Below are 16,619 nucleotides of genomic sequence, written 5' to 3'. Positions count from 1 at the left end.
ACACCAATTTCAAGGGCATGTCCTCTTCAGCATAAGGCAACATGACCTCTTCAAGTATTTTGACATATCCAAACTGATCCATGATACCTGGTATGCGATATATAGGCCCAACACCATAGTAGGAGAAACATGCCCATATCATGATGCTTGCACCACCACACTTCACTGTCTTCACTGTGAACTGTGGCTTGAATTCAGAGTTTGGGGGTCGTCTCACAAACTGTCTGAGGCCCTTGGACCCAAAAAGAACAATTTTACTCTCATCAGTCCATAAAATATTCCTCCATTTCTCTTTAGGCCAGTTGATGTGTTCTTTGGCAAATTGTAACCTCTTCTGCACATAAGAGTGTGCATATCATGAATGCTTGGTCTTGTTGGATTTGTGAGAATCTACTGAATCTACTGGTACTTTGTTTCCCATGTAACAATAAGAAATATACTCAAAACCTGGGTTAATCTTTTTAGTCACATAGCACTACTATTACTCTGAACACTACTGTATATCCTTCCTTTGATACAGTCAAAGCCTCCAGTATCAGAGGCAGCAAAGCAGCCCCACAGCACTGTAGCGCATGGCCTCGATTTGCCCTATTTAAATAAATACATTAATGCTGTCTCAACAAAAACCTGAGTTTTGAACTGAAGACAGAGACTGTGTTTTCACTCTCCGCTGAGAAATTCCTAAGTCCATCTGGAGATCTGAAGATAAGCTTGGAGACATCCCCCGTGGGCCCACACCATGGCTCACAGCAAAAATAGAACTGTAACTCAAAGTTCTTCAAAGGGAGCCCTTGCTTGTTTATCGGTAAAATTTCGGTCACTATGAATTACATGACATTGTAATGGCTGTACATCAGAATCTGAAATTTCCCATGCCCAAAGACCCCACCTTTATGGCCTCACGCCAAAGCCAGAACCTCTCAAGACTGCAAGAGGATCTCCCCCAATGATAAGACATGGCCATAAAACTTTGAGTCTTGACAACCAGCTATTATCTTTAGGTCTCAGTGAAAAGAAAGACCTTTGCTTAAATAAAAAAAAAATGCATCAGTATTCTTTTATTCATATATAAAAACTTCTAATGTTGTTTGTATTGATTATTCAAGCAAATGCTTTGCATGTATTCCATTAACTGACATGTGTTCCTTGTAACTGATATGCGTTAAATGCGATGTTTCTGATTTATCCATGTTTTTATAACCGTGGAATACTCTGTTAACCAAGTGGTGTGTGTAGGATGTGTTTAAGTCTTTAATAACGTCTGTGCAATAATGTCTTAGAACAAACAATATGCCAAAATAGTTAGTGTTTAAATAATTCAATCATTTCTTTGTCTGCCTTTGAGCACATGAAGTTTTCTGTGAAGTTACACACCCTAAATGGGTGGAGTTTAATGACGAAAGTCCCCTTTAAAAAGTTAGAACAGAGTGTCTGCTCGCTTTTTTCTCTTCTCCCTTCTGCAAACCTCTCTTGGAGTGCCTGCCTTCCCTCTTCTCTTCTCTTAAACGCTTAACTTTTATTTTTGGGTCAACAAGGCCCCATGCTCAGCTAACCTAAAGCTACATGTGGCATTCATTCATTGCTTTATTCTTGTTTTTTGAGAATTGTAACCTGATGCTTTATGGTGTGTCAAGTATTTGAAGTTTTAAGAGAACTTCCGATCTGAACTTTTGAAAATAATAGCGAATTTACAGAAAAGCAACTTTCCTTTTTTGTAATTGTACGCTGCTCTTAAAGTTTTTACCTTTTTTTCTAAATTCACAAAGACTTTTAATCTGGCCCCAACAAATTTTTTAAAAGCTACCAGAAACCATTTTCAACAAATGCCTTACACCTCTGGGGTACAGCAAGCTGATGACCTGACTGCAAGCAGCCATCCTGTTGGTAAAGCCAGTGGACACAAGCCTTTGGGATCACCCGGGGAGACCACTGAGTTAACACCTGACCCAAGTGAGCACGCTGCAAAGAGCCTACACCAATGATGGACAGACGGGCCGTCCTAACCACCTCTTCAACGGATCGGCTAAGTGACCCAGTTAAAGGTTCCAGAAAAAGGGTTTTGTTGTATAATAATTTCTTAAAATTGGCTTCAAATTTCATCATTAAATTCTAATCTGAGTTATTTACTTAAAGTCTTTAAGCTTTATCTCTCTTTCTCTCAACGTCTCATGAGTAAGCAAAGTGTGTCCATAAATGAATCACTGTCCACAAAAATGCCAGTAAACTGTTCATTTCTTGTACAACTGTAAATACAACGTAAATATTTCTGCTGTGGTTCATTTTGTGTTCGGAAGGAAACCTTTGGTCAGTTTCAGACTTTCAGAACTGAGACTGATTAATTAAATTGAGACTGATTAATTAATGAATGTTTAAATTAAAGTACCTATGCTATAAACAGGTGGTGCCCCGAGTAAATGAGATATTCAATAATAATTATTAAACCCTGAAATTGTTAATTATTTTGGTGACGCATTAAATGTGGTCTAGGCCAATTTAATTCAATTTGGAAGTTTAACAATATTTTCACTACATTAAATTGGTGCCTCAGTGTGAGGTGCCATTCCTTCCACATAATTATATTAATTTAATTTCGTTACATGTATTTTTGGTGTGCCCGTGTGAAGGACCTGTAAATTCACTACATTATTTCTGGTGCCCGCGTGTGAGACTATTTAGAATTTCGCTACAGCACGATGCAGTTTCCACCATGACTTCCTTTGGGTTGGGTGAGCTTTTCCTTATAGGCTTCATTTCCTCACCTACCGTGCATCTGGAAAGTATTCACAGTGCTTCACTTTTTTAACATTTTGTTATGTTACAGCCTTATTCCAAAATGGACGAAATTAATTTTTTCCCTAAAAAATGATACACAAAATACCCCATAATGACAATGTGAAAAAGTTTTTTTATTATTTCAATTTTTGCAAATTTATTAATAATAATAATAATAATAAAAACTAAGAAATTACATGTACATAAGTATTCACAGCTTTTGCCATGAAGCTCAAAATTGAGCTCAGGTGCATCCTGTTTCCACTGATCATCTTTGAGATATTTCTACAGCTTAATTGAAGTGCACCTGGGGTACCGAATTGTCTTGAGGCACAAATCTGGGGAAGAGTACAGAAACATTTTTTCTGTTTTGAAGGTCCCAATGAGCACAATGGCCTCCATCATCTGTAAATGTAAGAAGTTCTGTTCCACCAGGACTCTTCTTAGAGCTGGCCGCCCATCTAAACTGAGCGATCGGGGCAGAAGGCCTTACTTAGTCAGGGAGGTGACCAAGAACCCAATGGTCACTATGTCAGGGCTCCAGCATTCCTCTGTGGAGAGAGCAGAACCTTCCAGAAGGACAACCATCTCTGCAGCAATCCACCAATCAGGCCTGTATGGTAGAGTGGCCAGACAGAAGCCACTCTTTAGTAAAAGGCAGGTGGTAAAGTAGAGTGGTGTAGTATTTAAATATAATGCAATTCTAAAATACTCTTGGCCATATGAGCCTTGTGTTCTTTATAATTTTCAGTTGTTTAATTAATTATTAAGATCCTGTTGTCTTACATACATTTTGTACATGTTCAATGAAGCCCCTCTATTAATCAGTCAATCAAAAACAATATTTTTACAGCGTCTGCAGGAGGCTTTGCGTGTGCGTGTATGTGTACATGAGCTTTTGACAAAAGCGGAAGTTATGCAAATCAAGGAATATTTGTAGATCACCCATTGTGCATTTGCTGGTATTAATGAGACAAATTTAACTCCATAGGAAGTTAACTTTGAGTTAGTGGAAGTTAGCGTGCATGCTAACGCCACAAAATGTGTTATCAGGTTACAAAAAGAGCGTTTTTACTTTTAGAAGTGTTTATTTCTCACTATCTTTTATATAATATATGACAAAGGCGATATATTTACACACAAACAAAACAGAGCTTTGCAGCTAGCTACCAGCCTGTGACATCAACATGCTAACATCCACGAAATAAGTTCAGAGGTGTTTTTAGGTTCCAAAAATGGCATTTTCAGTTTTTAGAAGTGTTTATTTCTCGCTATCTTTTACATAAAGTGACAAAGAGGATATACAAGGTCTGTCAATAAAGTAACGGTCCTTTTTATTTATTTTTTTAACTATATGGATTTGATTCATATGTTTTTACGTCAGACAAGCTTGAACCCTCGTGCGCATGCGTGAGTTTTTCCACACCTGTCGGTGACGTCATTCGCCTGTGAGCACGCCTTGTGGAAGGAGTGGTCCCAGCCCCCTCGTCGGATTTTCATTCTCAGCAAACAGCTGAGCTACTGCCGCTTTGTTCCATGAAATTTTTTTCAAGAGCTCTGCCAGACAACCAGCTGGAAACCATTTCGAAGATTCGGTTGTTTTTCGGTGAAAATTTTACGGGCTTCACAGAGATTAAGGACCGTTACTATTACAGCTTTAAGGACGCCCCACAATGGTGCATGGCGCGCCGTGCTCCGAGCTGCGACAACGAGGCAGAAAACGCCAGATCATTTCTAAGCTGATGGCTCTGTGGATATGAGACCATCGTGTGCACTTTCTCTGGTTATCACAAGAGCTGGACATCAGCCATTTTCCGGCAGATTTCACTTTTAACAAGAGATTTTGTCATGGAAAGCCGCACGGAGGCTTCGTGCGTAACGACCGATTCGCTGTTTGAGCGAGACAAAGGAACACCTCCGTTTCGGCGTGTCAGAGGACAAGTTAGGACAAGCCCAGCTCTCCACAATTTCTCTGATACTTACTGGACTGGTAAGCATTGAAAGCCGAGATAGGCATGCCCCAACTTGTCGTCTGACACGCCGAAACGGAGGTGTTCTTTGTCTTGCTCAAACAGCGAATCGGTCGTTACGCACGAAGCTTCCGCGTGGCTTTCCATGACAAAATCTCTTGTTAAAAGTGAAATCTGCCGGAAAATGGCTGATGTCCAGCTCTTGTAATAACCAGAGAAAGTGCACACGACGGTCTGGTATCCACAGAGCCATCAGCTTAGAAATGATCTGGCATTTTCTGCCTCGTCATCGCAGCTCGGAGCGCGGCGCGCCGAGTGTCCTTAAAGCCGTCCTTAAAGCTGTAGTAACAGTCCTTATTCTCTGTGAAGCCCGTAAAATTTTTACCGAAAGCCAGATAAATTTTTCAAATGGTTTCCAGCTGCCAGTCTCTAACAGCTTCTGAAAAAATTCTGATGGAAGACAATGAAATCCGACGAGGGAGCGGGACGACTCCTTCCACAAGGCGTGCTCACAGGCGAATGACGTCACCGACAGGCGTGGAAAAACTCACGCTAGCGCACGAGGGTTCAAGCATGTCTGATGTAAAACATATGAATGAAATCCATATAGTTTTTGAAAAAAATAAAAAGGACCGTTACTTTATTGACAGACCTCGTCTTTACACACAAACAAAACAGAGCTTTGCAGCTAGCTACCAGCCTGTCACCATGCTAACATCCGCGAAATAAGTTCAGAGGTGTTATTAGGTTCCAATAACGGTGTTTATTTATTGCTCACTTTTACATAATATATGAGAGACATACATATAAACACAAAGCAAAGCGGTTTTGAAGAACAGACCAGCCACTGACATCACGGTGCAGCTCTACTCTGATTGGCTGTCATCCCCCCACCACTCAAAAACAAAGCAGATTCAAACAGATTCAAACAGAATGTGACTTTTTATCCTCTTAAAATACCTCTTAAAATAGGTCAAGGTTAGCCATCTTTGAACTTGTCCAAGGTTTGTGTCCCAAGAATGTTTCCTGTGAATTTGAAGACTGTGGCGGTAATAGAAGGGGACTTATGCTGAACACAGAGAGACAGATGGATGGACGCCAAGTCTTCGCAATACCCGAGGGCCATATGTTGGCCTCGGGTAAAAATAATTACAGAACTCAACACAGAGTCAGTTGAAGAGCTGAAAGATAACTACACTATCACAGTGCGAAAAGTGGATTTTCTGTCAACAAAAGACATGTAATAGCTGGAAAATAACTCAAGAAACAACTAAAAGATTACCTAACTATGCCTCCTAATGAAAGTTTTTATATTAGCTTGTTATTTGTTGCCATTATATCTGACAAAACAGCAAACAGGTGAGAGTTAAACATGTAATAAACAGTGTACAATGTACACAAATTGGCGAAATTCGCTAAATGCTGTGTTAGTTTTCAAATTATTCACTGTTCTCTACACTTGCTATCAAAGTAGTCAGAGTACTGTTGGGGTCCAGTATTCTAACTAAAGGGACGTTAACACCCGTCTCTTGGAAAATCCTGTTTTGCAGAGTCATGGCCAACATGGAGTCGATGCCGAGTGCTGACAGACCCAAGTCATCCTCCAGCTCGTCTGCATCAACACCGCTCATGTCGCTCACAATTTTTCTCACACTTTCACACATGGAAGATGCTGAATGCTGAACATTAGTTTTGTTACTGGCGTCCTTCACCTCTGTTTGCACGAAAGCTGCCAGCCGCTCTCTAAGAGAAGTATTTTGTGACAGAACATGGTGATTCAAGTTTTTGAAGTTGAACTTGCATATGACTTGTTGAGGTTTATTCAACAAAAGACATGTTTCAAGTGCTGTGAAAACCTCACACACATCCATTATCATCATCCCCTTCTCCTCCAGGAATTTTTGGAAATGGTCTTTCTTCAGCAGGAGACCAAGATTCAAAGGACCCCAGTTAATGGACTGTCCAGCGAGTCCCCGGTTTCTCCGATAATGACAGAAGGAATCTAGGAAAGAGTTTGCTGCTGCATAGTTACATTGTGAGGCATTACCAATGAATGATGAGATGGAGGAATAACAAACAAAGAAATCAAGCTTTTTATTCAGCGTTGCGTAGTGAAGGTTTAGCGCCCCACACACTTTGGGCTTCAACACCATCCGAAAGAGTGACTGATCAAGGTTTTCGATCAATGCATCATGCAGGACTGCGGCGCTGTGAAATACTCCTTTGATAGGGCAAGAAAATAATCGTTCAATCTTGGAGATCGCCTCCACGACCTGTGTCGAAACTGAAACATCACACTGGAGATTCACAATCTTCACTCCATACTGTTGCTGGAGGAGTCTCATCTCAAACTGACCTTCAGCAGAGAGAACCCGTCTAGATAATGTTGCAATACAACCCCCACCATTATGAGCAATGAACTTCACGGTCTCAAGTCCCAAGCCACTCAGGCCACCAGTTACAATGTAAACAAAACGTTGTTGGAACAGTTTTTCCGGCCTTGAAAGCAACAGGAAATCAGACACGGGACTATCAGATCCTTCATGACCCAAAATCACCTGTTGAATTATCTTAGTGGTGAAATAAGACTCTTCGGCATCAATCTGACGGTCTTTTGCACTTGATAACTGAAAAATTCCCCTGGCTAGAGGTAGAGATGTCACATCAATGCTTAATGACATGAGCCAATGGTAGACATTTCTATTTTGTGCTTTTAGATTGGCTTTCTGAAGCACATTGCACACATCAAGAGTGTGGATGTGGACATGTTCACTCTTCATTGCCAACATTCTTGCTGAGGATAAGATGAGACTACTGCAGACAAAAACAGCATATCTCTCAAGACCATTGCTGTCACATATTTCCTGCCAAGAAGAATCAAATGGTGGCAGGAAAACAAATGCAGATATCCGTTCTAAATTGTCAGCTCTGAAGTGTGACAAGGAGGAAACACTCCAGCCTGACCTGTTTGCAGTCAGAGCTAAAACCTTAATCAGCACAGAGTCCATGTTGGAGGAGACAATGGCCAAACTCTTGCATCGTTGTTTTACCTTCTGCAGAATTCTCTGCAGGATTTCCCATGCAAGTATGAAATAGGACATGCACGGAATCTCTCTTAGAAATGGGAGACTCTTTGCACTATAGCACACTCCTTCAGGAATTACAATCTTTGTCGAGGCAACTACTGGATAGCAAGCGGCAATGCGATCACCCACGCTGAGAGAATTAACACCTTTCCTGACAGCTGTGACAACACCGCTAAAATCTAACGCTAGAAGTTTGTGATTCTGGGATGAATGCTTGCTCCAATACACGGTCTTACCAAATTCTAAATGTGTCACACTGACGGGAAAGTAGTCAGATGAGTGCGCACATACATTTGTTAGGTGAATCTCGACTGACTTCTCTCTGAGAGTATTTTCATTTCTGTCACAGGGGATGGCAGACAAGCTCATCATCCTGTATGGATCACTAGTCTGTAGTACAAAGTCTCTCAAACAGAGTGCGTGAGTATCGCCCTCGCTGTAAAGGCTGTTGTTTATTGGGGTTTGTACTATTCTTGTTGCTGATGCCTGCCTGTTTCTTATTATGATCTCTTGTTGTTTGCAAGTATTTATCACCTGGACTAGCGTTTGAGTGTCCTCACTGGTGACAGATGCAAGATCAATCAGTTGAAATGTCAGCCCTGCCAATTCTGCTGCACATGCTCTCATCATACCAGAAAGCACAAAACCAGGACTGATGTGGTCCACGATCATATCTGACAATCTGTACGTTATGACACGGACAGTGCAAGAACGCCTGCTTTCTTTTAAGGCTAACACAACCTGGCGAAATAGCTCACAGCAGATAACAAAGCCTTCTAGCGTCTTCTCAGGTGACGTGTGACTAATGTCCTCTACAGTCCAAATGAAGAGAACCTGGCTCAAACCAACATCAGTGTTAAGTGAGTGAAATACCAGCTCTTGAAGTTGACCTGGTTCACAAAACTCTCTGCTCTTGATAGTGATTGAGTCTGGGTGCAAATATGGTCGAAGTGCTTTTGCAATACCCAGTGTGTCTTCAAAAACTAATGCCTTGATTGGACACTTGCGCTCTTTCTCACTGACAACTGAGGTAATTTCATTGTGGAAAAACAGTGACTGATGAGTATTTGAAGAAGTACCCAAAAATGAGATTCTCACACCCTTAAACTCCACCAATACCCATCCCTCTACGGTACAAAAGCAGCCACACACTTCAAAAAATTCTGCAGCTTCTTGAGTTACATGAATGTACATGCTCATTTTCTGTTGCATTGGTCCACTGATTGTCACATTGCTGATAGATGAAGGGAGTCCCAGCTTATTTACCAGCTGTCTCAGAGCTAAAACAGCAGTCATTTGAAGAAAGTAGTCTAGTAACACAGGGTGGATAAAGTATTCATGAAGATCTTTTACAAGTTCAAGAGGGATTTGAATTGTGGACACAGCTTCCTGGAATGCATCTCCAAAATGCACATTATCAAGCTGCTTGAAAATGGAACCATATTCAAATCCAGCTTGAGAAAGAAGCGAATAAATCTCATTTCTTTTCAGAACCTTTTTGCACCTTTGTGAAATAGCCTCAAGACCAATTGTTTGCTCTTCTAAAACCTGTTGGCCATCTGTACAATTGCAAGTACCAGAGGCAAGTGTTGCAGCAGAAGACTGTATTGTAAAGGCAGCTCCACTCTTGACACGATCCACTGTGATTTTCAACTGATGGCAGTTGGAGCCAAGTGTAAGCAAATTTTGAAACATTACTGTCAGTTGCAGGGAAGAAACCGGTTTCTTTGGTCTTAAACCTGCCATGATTGATGCATAAGCTAATTCAACATAGAATGCACCTGGTACGATGGCGACACCATTGTGTTTGTGTTCCCAGAGATATGGCAAGGTTTCAAATGAGAAACTACACGTGTATTCCTTATCCTTCTTTACTTGCAATATCAATGCACAAGGAGAACAATAAGGCGATTTATCACCTTGTCTCAAAGCTTCAAAGCACACTTCTTGTGTCGTACAATCAAACTGATAGACTGGAGGAGTTGTGGGGAGTGTCTCACACCCACTGTACATCTGACGCCAATCAACATGGATACCCAACTCAAACAGTTTGGTAATTGTAGACAGGATTGTGTTGTAATCCTTTTCTGGATGCACAGAGGGAAGAACGATGACGTCTTTTCCCAAAGTCTCATGTATGTACCTTTGGAGAGCTCTACGAGGTCCGATCTCTACAAAGACCAAATTCTTGCTAGACTGCTTGTCGGTGGCGATAGCACATAGTGTTTGTTTAAATAAAACAGGTTGTCTGATGTTGTTTGCCCAGTATTTGCCTGTGCTAAAGTCACCATCTAAACTCCTCTGTCCAGTAACTGTTGAAAAAAGTTGGCATTGTGTGTTATTGACAGCCAAAGCACCAATACTCTTCTCAATGTCACAGAGTATAGGATCCATCATATGGCTGTGGTAGGCTTTCGAAACATCTAAGATATGAAGTAAGAGATCTTTATCTGCAAACAAGGTTTTCAGCTTCTGACAAAGGTTGTCTATAGCATCTGCACCTCCTGACAGGGTGCAAGATGTAGGACTGTTAAATGCAGCAATGCAGATTTTCCCAGAAAAGGCTGTAAGGACATCCAAGATTTTGTCTACAGCAATATTACCAACCACTAGCATTTTACCTGCTGTGACCTTACTTTGAAGAGTACTGCGCTGGTACAACACTTTCACAGCATCTTTAAGAGACAAGAGGCCAGAGCAGTGAGCTGCAGCAATCTCTCCAAAAGAATGTCCAAGAACACCCACTGGGTTGATGCCCCAATGCTTTAGAAGATAGGCAATGCCAACCTGGACAGCAAAAAGAAGAGGCTGGACCACTTCTGGCTTGGTGAAATCATCATTATTAATGTCTTCAGTGAGGGTTTGAAGGATATTTATGTGTCTATGTCGACAAAAGAGTTTCTCAACTTTTCTGACAGTATCTCTGAAAACAGGAACCTCTTTCAGGAGCTGTTGACACATGCACCTGTACGCAACTCCACTTCCACTAAAGACATAAACAACCTTGATACTAGACCTTGTTGACTCAACCTTTTCTTTCAATGCAGATATGAGCTGATGATTTAAATCTGAGAGTGAAGATATTAAGAAGGCCTTTCTATATTTGTGTTTTGTATGGCTCCTCCCACATGTTGAGGTGTAAGACAGTGCCTGCACATCAACACTTTGATCTCTACTAAGCCTTTGGTGAGTGTCTGCAATGGATGAGATCAGTGACTTCTCAGATGCTGCAGATATTACAAAAAGCTGATGACAGGCACTGGAGATCATCGTGGGAACAGTGGTCTGCATGAAATCTTTTACAATCACGTGAGCATTTGTGCCCCCAAATCCAAAGCTGTTGATCCCAGCTACCCTCCTGATTGACTCATTTGCCTTCCACTTCTCAGCTGTATTCGGAATACTGATACTCAGAACTCTTACATCAATGCTGGCACTGTCTTCAGAGTAGAAAACTGAGGAGACAATTGTTTCATACTTCATCATCAAGAGTACCTTAATGAGTCCTGCCACTCCAGCTGCCGATTCTGTATGCCCAATGTTGCCTTTTACGGAGCCGATCCAAAGGATCTTTGAGCTACGAGGCCTTGCTTTTGCAATGACATTGGAGATACTTCCTGCTTCTGTTGTGTCTCCAATTGGTGTTCCAGTCCCATGTGCCTCGATGTATTGGACATTTGCAACGTCAGACTTTGAGTAAATACTCCGCAATAGCTCCTCTTGCTGAACTATAGAGGGTTTCGTGATTGGAGCAACCAAATGTCCATCTTGGTTAACAGCTGTTTTGCTGACGATTCCCCAAATTTTGTTGCAGTCTCTTATGGCCTTTGATAGAAAGTGACATGTTAGCAAGCACCTTTTATCTTAGCTTTACACTATGCATACAATTATTGTGAAATACAGTAACCTCTGTAATTTGCTTACATTTTTCAATGGCTTCAGGAGAACCACCCCGCATCCCTCACCTCGACCATAACCATCTGCTCTGCTTGAGAAAGGTTTGCTCGTCCCATCAGGTGAAATCATCTTTGCCTTGCTGAGAGCAACAAACACTCTTGGCTCTATGATACAGCTGACCCCTCCACACACTGCCATTTCACAGTCTCCTAGATGACAAAAATTTTGTGAAATGAAGAATATATACATACGGCACTCCAACGAGAAAACATCTACATACAGTAGTGTTCAAAATAATAGTAGTGCTATGTGACTAAAAAGATTAAACCAGGTTTTGAGTATATTTCTTATTGTTACATGGGAAACAAGGTACCAGTAGATTCAGTAGATTCTCACAAATCCAACAAGACCAAGCATTCATGATATGCACACTCTTAAGGCTATGAAATTGGGCTATAAGTAAAAAAAAGTAGAAAAGGGGGTGTTCACAATAATAGCATCTGTTGTTGACGCTACAAACTCAAAACTATTATGTTCAAACTGCTTATTTAGCAATCCTGTGAATCACTATACTAGTATTTAGTTGTATACCCATAGTTTTTCATGCTTTCTTCACATCTGCAAGGCATTAATTTTGTTGGTTTGGAACCAAGATTTTGCTCGTTTATTAGTGTGCTTGGGGTCATTGTCTTGTTGAAACACCCATTTCAATGGCATGTCCTCTTCAGCATAAGGCAACATGACCTCTTCAAGTATTTTGACATATCCAAACTGATCCATGATACCTGGTATGCGATATATAGGCCCAACACCATAGTAGGAGAAACATGCCCATATCATGATGCTTGCACCACCATGCTTCACTGTCTTCACTGTGAACTGTGGTTTGAATTCAGAGTTTGGGGGTCGTCTCACAAACTGTCTGCGGCCCTTGGACCCAAAAAGAACAATCTTACTCTCATCAGTCCACAAAATATGCCTCCATTTCTCTTTAGGCCAGTTGATGTGTTCTTTGGCAAATTGTAACCTCTTCTGCACATGTCTTTTATTTAACAGAGGGACTTTGCGGGGGATTCTTGCAAATAAATTAGCTTCACACAGGCGTCTTCTAACTGTCACAGCACTTACAGGTAACTCCAGACTGTCTTTGATCATCCTGGAGCTGATCAATGGGTGAGCCTTTGCCATTCTGGTTATTCTTCTATCCATTTTGATGGTTGTTTTCCATTTTTCTTTTGTCCATTTTAAAGCATTGGAGATCATTGTAGATGTTATATATGTTATGTAGAACTTATCATTTTTTGTACCTGCGTATACGTTTTCCCCTCTCCAATCAACTTTTTAATCAAACTACGCTGTTCTTCTGAACAATGTCTTGAACGTCCCATTTTCCTCAGGCTTTCAAAGAGAAAAGCATGTTCAACAGGTGCTGGCTTCATCCTTAAATAGAGGACACCTGATTCACACCTGTTTGTTCCACAAAATTGACAAACTCACTGACTGAATGCCACACTACTATTATTGTGAACACCCCCTTTTCTACTTTTTTTTTTACTAATAGCCCAATTTCATAGCCTTAAGAGTGTGCATATCATGAATGCTTGGTCTTGTTGGATTTGTGAGAATCTACTGAATCTCCTGGTACCTTGTTTCCCATGTAACAATAAGAAATATACTCAAAACCTGGATTAATCTTTTTAGTCACATAGCACTACTATTATTCTGAACACTACTGTATGCTGCAACAACAAAAAACATCCACATGTGGCACAATGATGAGGAGTATGTATGTATGCTGCTAGGACAAGGAGCATGTACATATTACTCTACAATGAGTAGCATTAAAAATATTGCGCTACAAAGAAGAAGGATGGACTGCATTTCTATAGCACTTTTCCATCTAGCAGATGCTCAAGGTCCTTTATAATGATGCCTCTTCCCCAGCCAAAGCAGTACTCAGTTTTACTGCTGGGTGTACTGAGACGATGCAGATTAAATATCTTGACCATGTACACAGACAAGTAGCATGAGCAAGAGTCCCAGGTTTACATATTGAGAAGCCAACTTCTTATCCACTGAGCTATCTGCTCTATGGAGCTTCCACATATCACGGTACAACGTGGAACATTTACATATCACGGTACGGCAGGGAGCGTTTGCATATCACGGTATAAGCATCTTGATTCAAGACATTTGTCAGAAAGAGAGCTCTACATACCTTGCTTTATAGCCTGGCAGGCTAAATGTAGAGCCACCAAAGATGAGGAACAGGCACTATCGATAGCCAATGATGGTCCAGTGAGATTAAAGGTGAATGAAATCCTGTTGGCAGCAATACTCATGGCCGTCCCAGTGCCATTATAATGAGTTATTGTACTTGCACTGTTATTTCTAAGCATCTCATAGTCCCTGTTCATGATACCTGCAAAACCATAATAACATACATTATAATACTGTATGTTACAGCCCATATGTTTCTCAAATTCCATTTTATAAGAAACACTTGATATCTACAAGCAGATGACCTACACAGTTTATCATGCAGTTCTTCACTACCTTTGTCTCAAAAAATGAAGGTCCAATTCCTGCACAGTTTTTCCCAATAGATGCCCCAGATTCCTCCCACCATTAAAAACGTGCACATTAGGGTCTTGTCAATTTGGGGTTGCATCATGAAGGGCATCCAGTTTCAAACATGCCAGATTAAGTGAAAGGGAGATTAATGATCTGATGTGGTTAAACTAAATTAACAAGAGCAGTCAAAAAAGAACAGAGAGTGTGAGACATGATACCCACCCCTGAGAGTGTGTCACACTTACCACAAAAGAAGCCATTGGCAAGACAAGTCATTTGGGCAATCCACACACAATTGTTATTGCTTATCACGCTGACACAAACAAGTTCATCACAAAGTTTTGATATGACACATGCTATTTGAACAAACAACGCAATCATATCATTCGCTTACCATGTTTTTGCATCAGTATTTGCACCCAATCACACAGCTCCACTGATACACACAGCAGGACAAAGACCGTCCACCTGGGGGCAGGTTGACTGCAGGAATAAGAACAGCTCAGCCCTAATGTCGGGGCTCTCTGTTGCAACGGTGCATGTGATGTTTTGCTTCTGAAAGACCCCAGTGATGTCTTAGTGACTCTGTTCACAGTGTAGACATCTCTTAATACAACATTTGTTTTTTGAAGTCCGTCTCCTGTCAGTTATTGAGTTTGTTCACCACATAAAACTACTGGTTAGTGTTCAGGCAGACAGAAAATCCCCAGCATATCAGTGAGACCATATAAACTGATCTCTGGTACAGGAGACAGGTACAGTAGAAATGAAAAGTATGTCATGCTGACAAGACAGAAAGTTGTTCATCAAGACAATGGTCCAGTCCACAAGCTCACGGTAGCTACTGTCCAAGAATGCAAATATAATTTAGTCAAATCTCTACTCACAAAGAAAAAAACAAGCTCCATGGCCACTAGTTTGCAAATGATGGAATATTTTCTGGAGGTTCAAAATGCCAATCTCAGTCCGATGAAGTCGGTGCTTACCCCTGGAGACCATAGCACGAAGCAGACGAGTCTACAACTCCCACTGAATAAGACACCAGTCCTCCACATGCAGACAATGCTGGTACCCATTTACAGCTGGGTGGACTGAGACAACGCCACAGACAACTAGCTCAAAGTACAAACCTGGAATCGAACCACAGTCTGTAAATTTGTCATCCACCTGCTTTGCAATGCAGAAAAAACCTTAGGTATTCTAAATCTCTGAGTCTCGGCCTACAGATTTATCAAACTAAAATCATATTATTCAGAAAATGTTTTGGGGTACCTATGTAAACTCCTGTTCTGCTCCCACTGATGCTCTCCATAGCCACTCCAGCATCTTCTAATGCTCTGTATGTACAGTGAAGGAGAAGTTTCTGCTGTGGGTCCATGAAGTCAGCTTCAGCTTCAGAGATGCCAAAAAACCTGTGATCAAACTCATTAAACCTGAAAGAAGAAGAAGAAGAAAAAAAAACAGGACGTCACAACTACACAACTGTCTTGAGAAGAGTCAAGTCTCTTTGTAAACTGGTATCACAATAACTGGACAAATATCATGTTGGTTAAATTATTTACCCATCAATAAGGGCAGCTTTGCTAGTTTGCATCTTTCCAGGTTTGTGTTCATCCTGATCACACCAAAAACTGCTGTCAAACCTTTCTGTTGGAATGTCGACAGCACAGTTCCTTCCCTCTGAGAGAACAGTCCAGAAATTGTCCAACCCCTCACCTAAAAAAACAAAACACACACTACAGAAATTATTTATTAAGTACCTGGAGAAATGGGAGGAAAATGAGAAATTTAAATAATTTACGCTTACCTCCAGGAAAATTGCATCCAATACCAATAACAGCTACATCATCCTCTCCGTCCTCCATTGATGAGCTGCATGTAAAACAGATTGGTGGACTCTGTTGTCTTTAAGACCTGAAGTAAATATCAGCCTTTTAAAGCCTCATTGGAGTGAAGCACTGTTAAAAACTGCTGCATCTTCCTGACTCTTTATAGTCCTGTTCACCACTGTGAAGACACCAGACACCACAACAGACTGCTGTGTTGTACAAGTCAGCTTCACCTGGAACTAAATACTGTAATTGCAGGTCAACTAAAAGGCAGCTTTTTCTAAAAAAAAAACCAGAAGCATTTGTTCTTTTGTTTCAGGATAATGAAAGGTTGCAATGAACAAGATAACCTGGAAATGGACAGTTGCTAGGCAGAAGGTGTAAGGGATCACCTTGATCTGTCCAGTTCAAACCTGTTAATGGAATTTCATTAACTGATGTTTAGGGTTGTTTTGGAAAGATACACACACACACACACACACACACACACA

At 41.0% G+C, this 16,619-nt stretch overlaps 1 protein-coding gene across 1 annotated transcript; it reads right to left on the bottom strand.

The window, feature by feature from the left end:
- Positions 1-6,167: 6,167 nt before the first annotated feature.
- On the bottom strand, positions 6,168-16,164 carry pks1 (polyketide synthase 1). Its single transcript, XM_034166576.1, has 6 exons — positions 16,107-16,164; positions 15,862-16,015; positions 15,572-15,732; positions 13,944-14,147; positions 11,753-11,934; positions 6,168-11,653 (listed from the first exon to the last, which is right to left on the bottom strand). The coding sequence occupies exons 1-6, from the start codon at positions 16,162-16,164 to the stop codon at positions 6,182-6,184; spliced, it is 6,231 nt and encodes a 2,076-aa protein (XP_034022467.1). The 3' UTR covers positions 6,168-6,181.
- Between the last annotated feature and the right edge of the window lie 455 nt (positions 16,165-16,619).

This window comes from Thalassophryne amazonica, chromosome 1, assembly GCF_902500255.1.
Source record: "Thalassophryne amazonica chromosome 1, fThaAma1.1, whole genome shotgun sequence".
NCBI lineage: Eukaryota > Metazoa > Chordata > Actinopteri > Batrachoidiformes > Batrachoididae > Thalassophryne > Thalassophryne amazonica.
This window is presented reverse-complemented; position numbering and strand designations above follow the sequence as displayed.

What these genes read in the sequence shown, in the direction of transcription:
- pks1 (XM_034166576.1), bottom strand. Translation starts at nt 16,164, where the DNA reads ATGGAGGACGGAGAGGATGATGTAGCTGTTATTGGTATTGGATGCAAT. An exon ending in TGGATGCAATTTTCCTGGAG is followed by an intron (nt 16,016 to 16,106) that starts GTAAGCGTAAAT and finishes TTGTTTTTTTAG; the next exon opens with GTGAGGGGTTGGACAATTTC. An exon ending in AAAGCTGCCCTTATTGATGG is followed by an intron (nt 15,733 to 15,861) that starts GTAAATAATTTA and finishes TTCTTCTTTCAG; the next exon opens with GTTTAATGAGTTTGATCACA.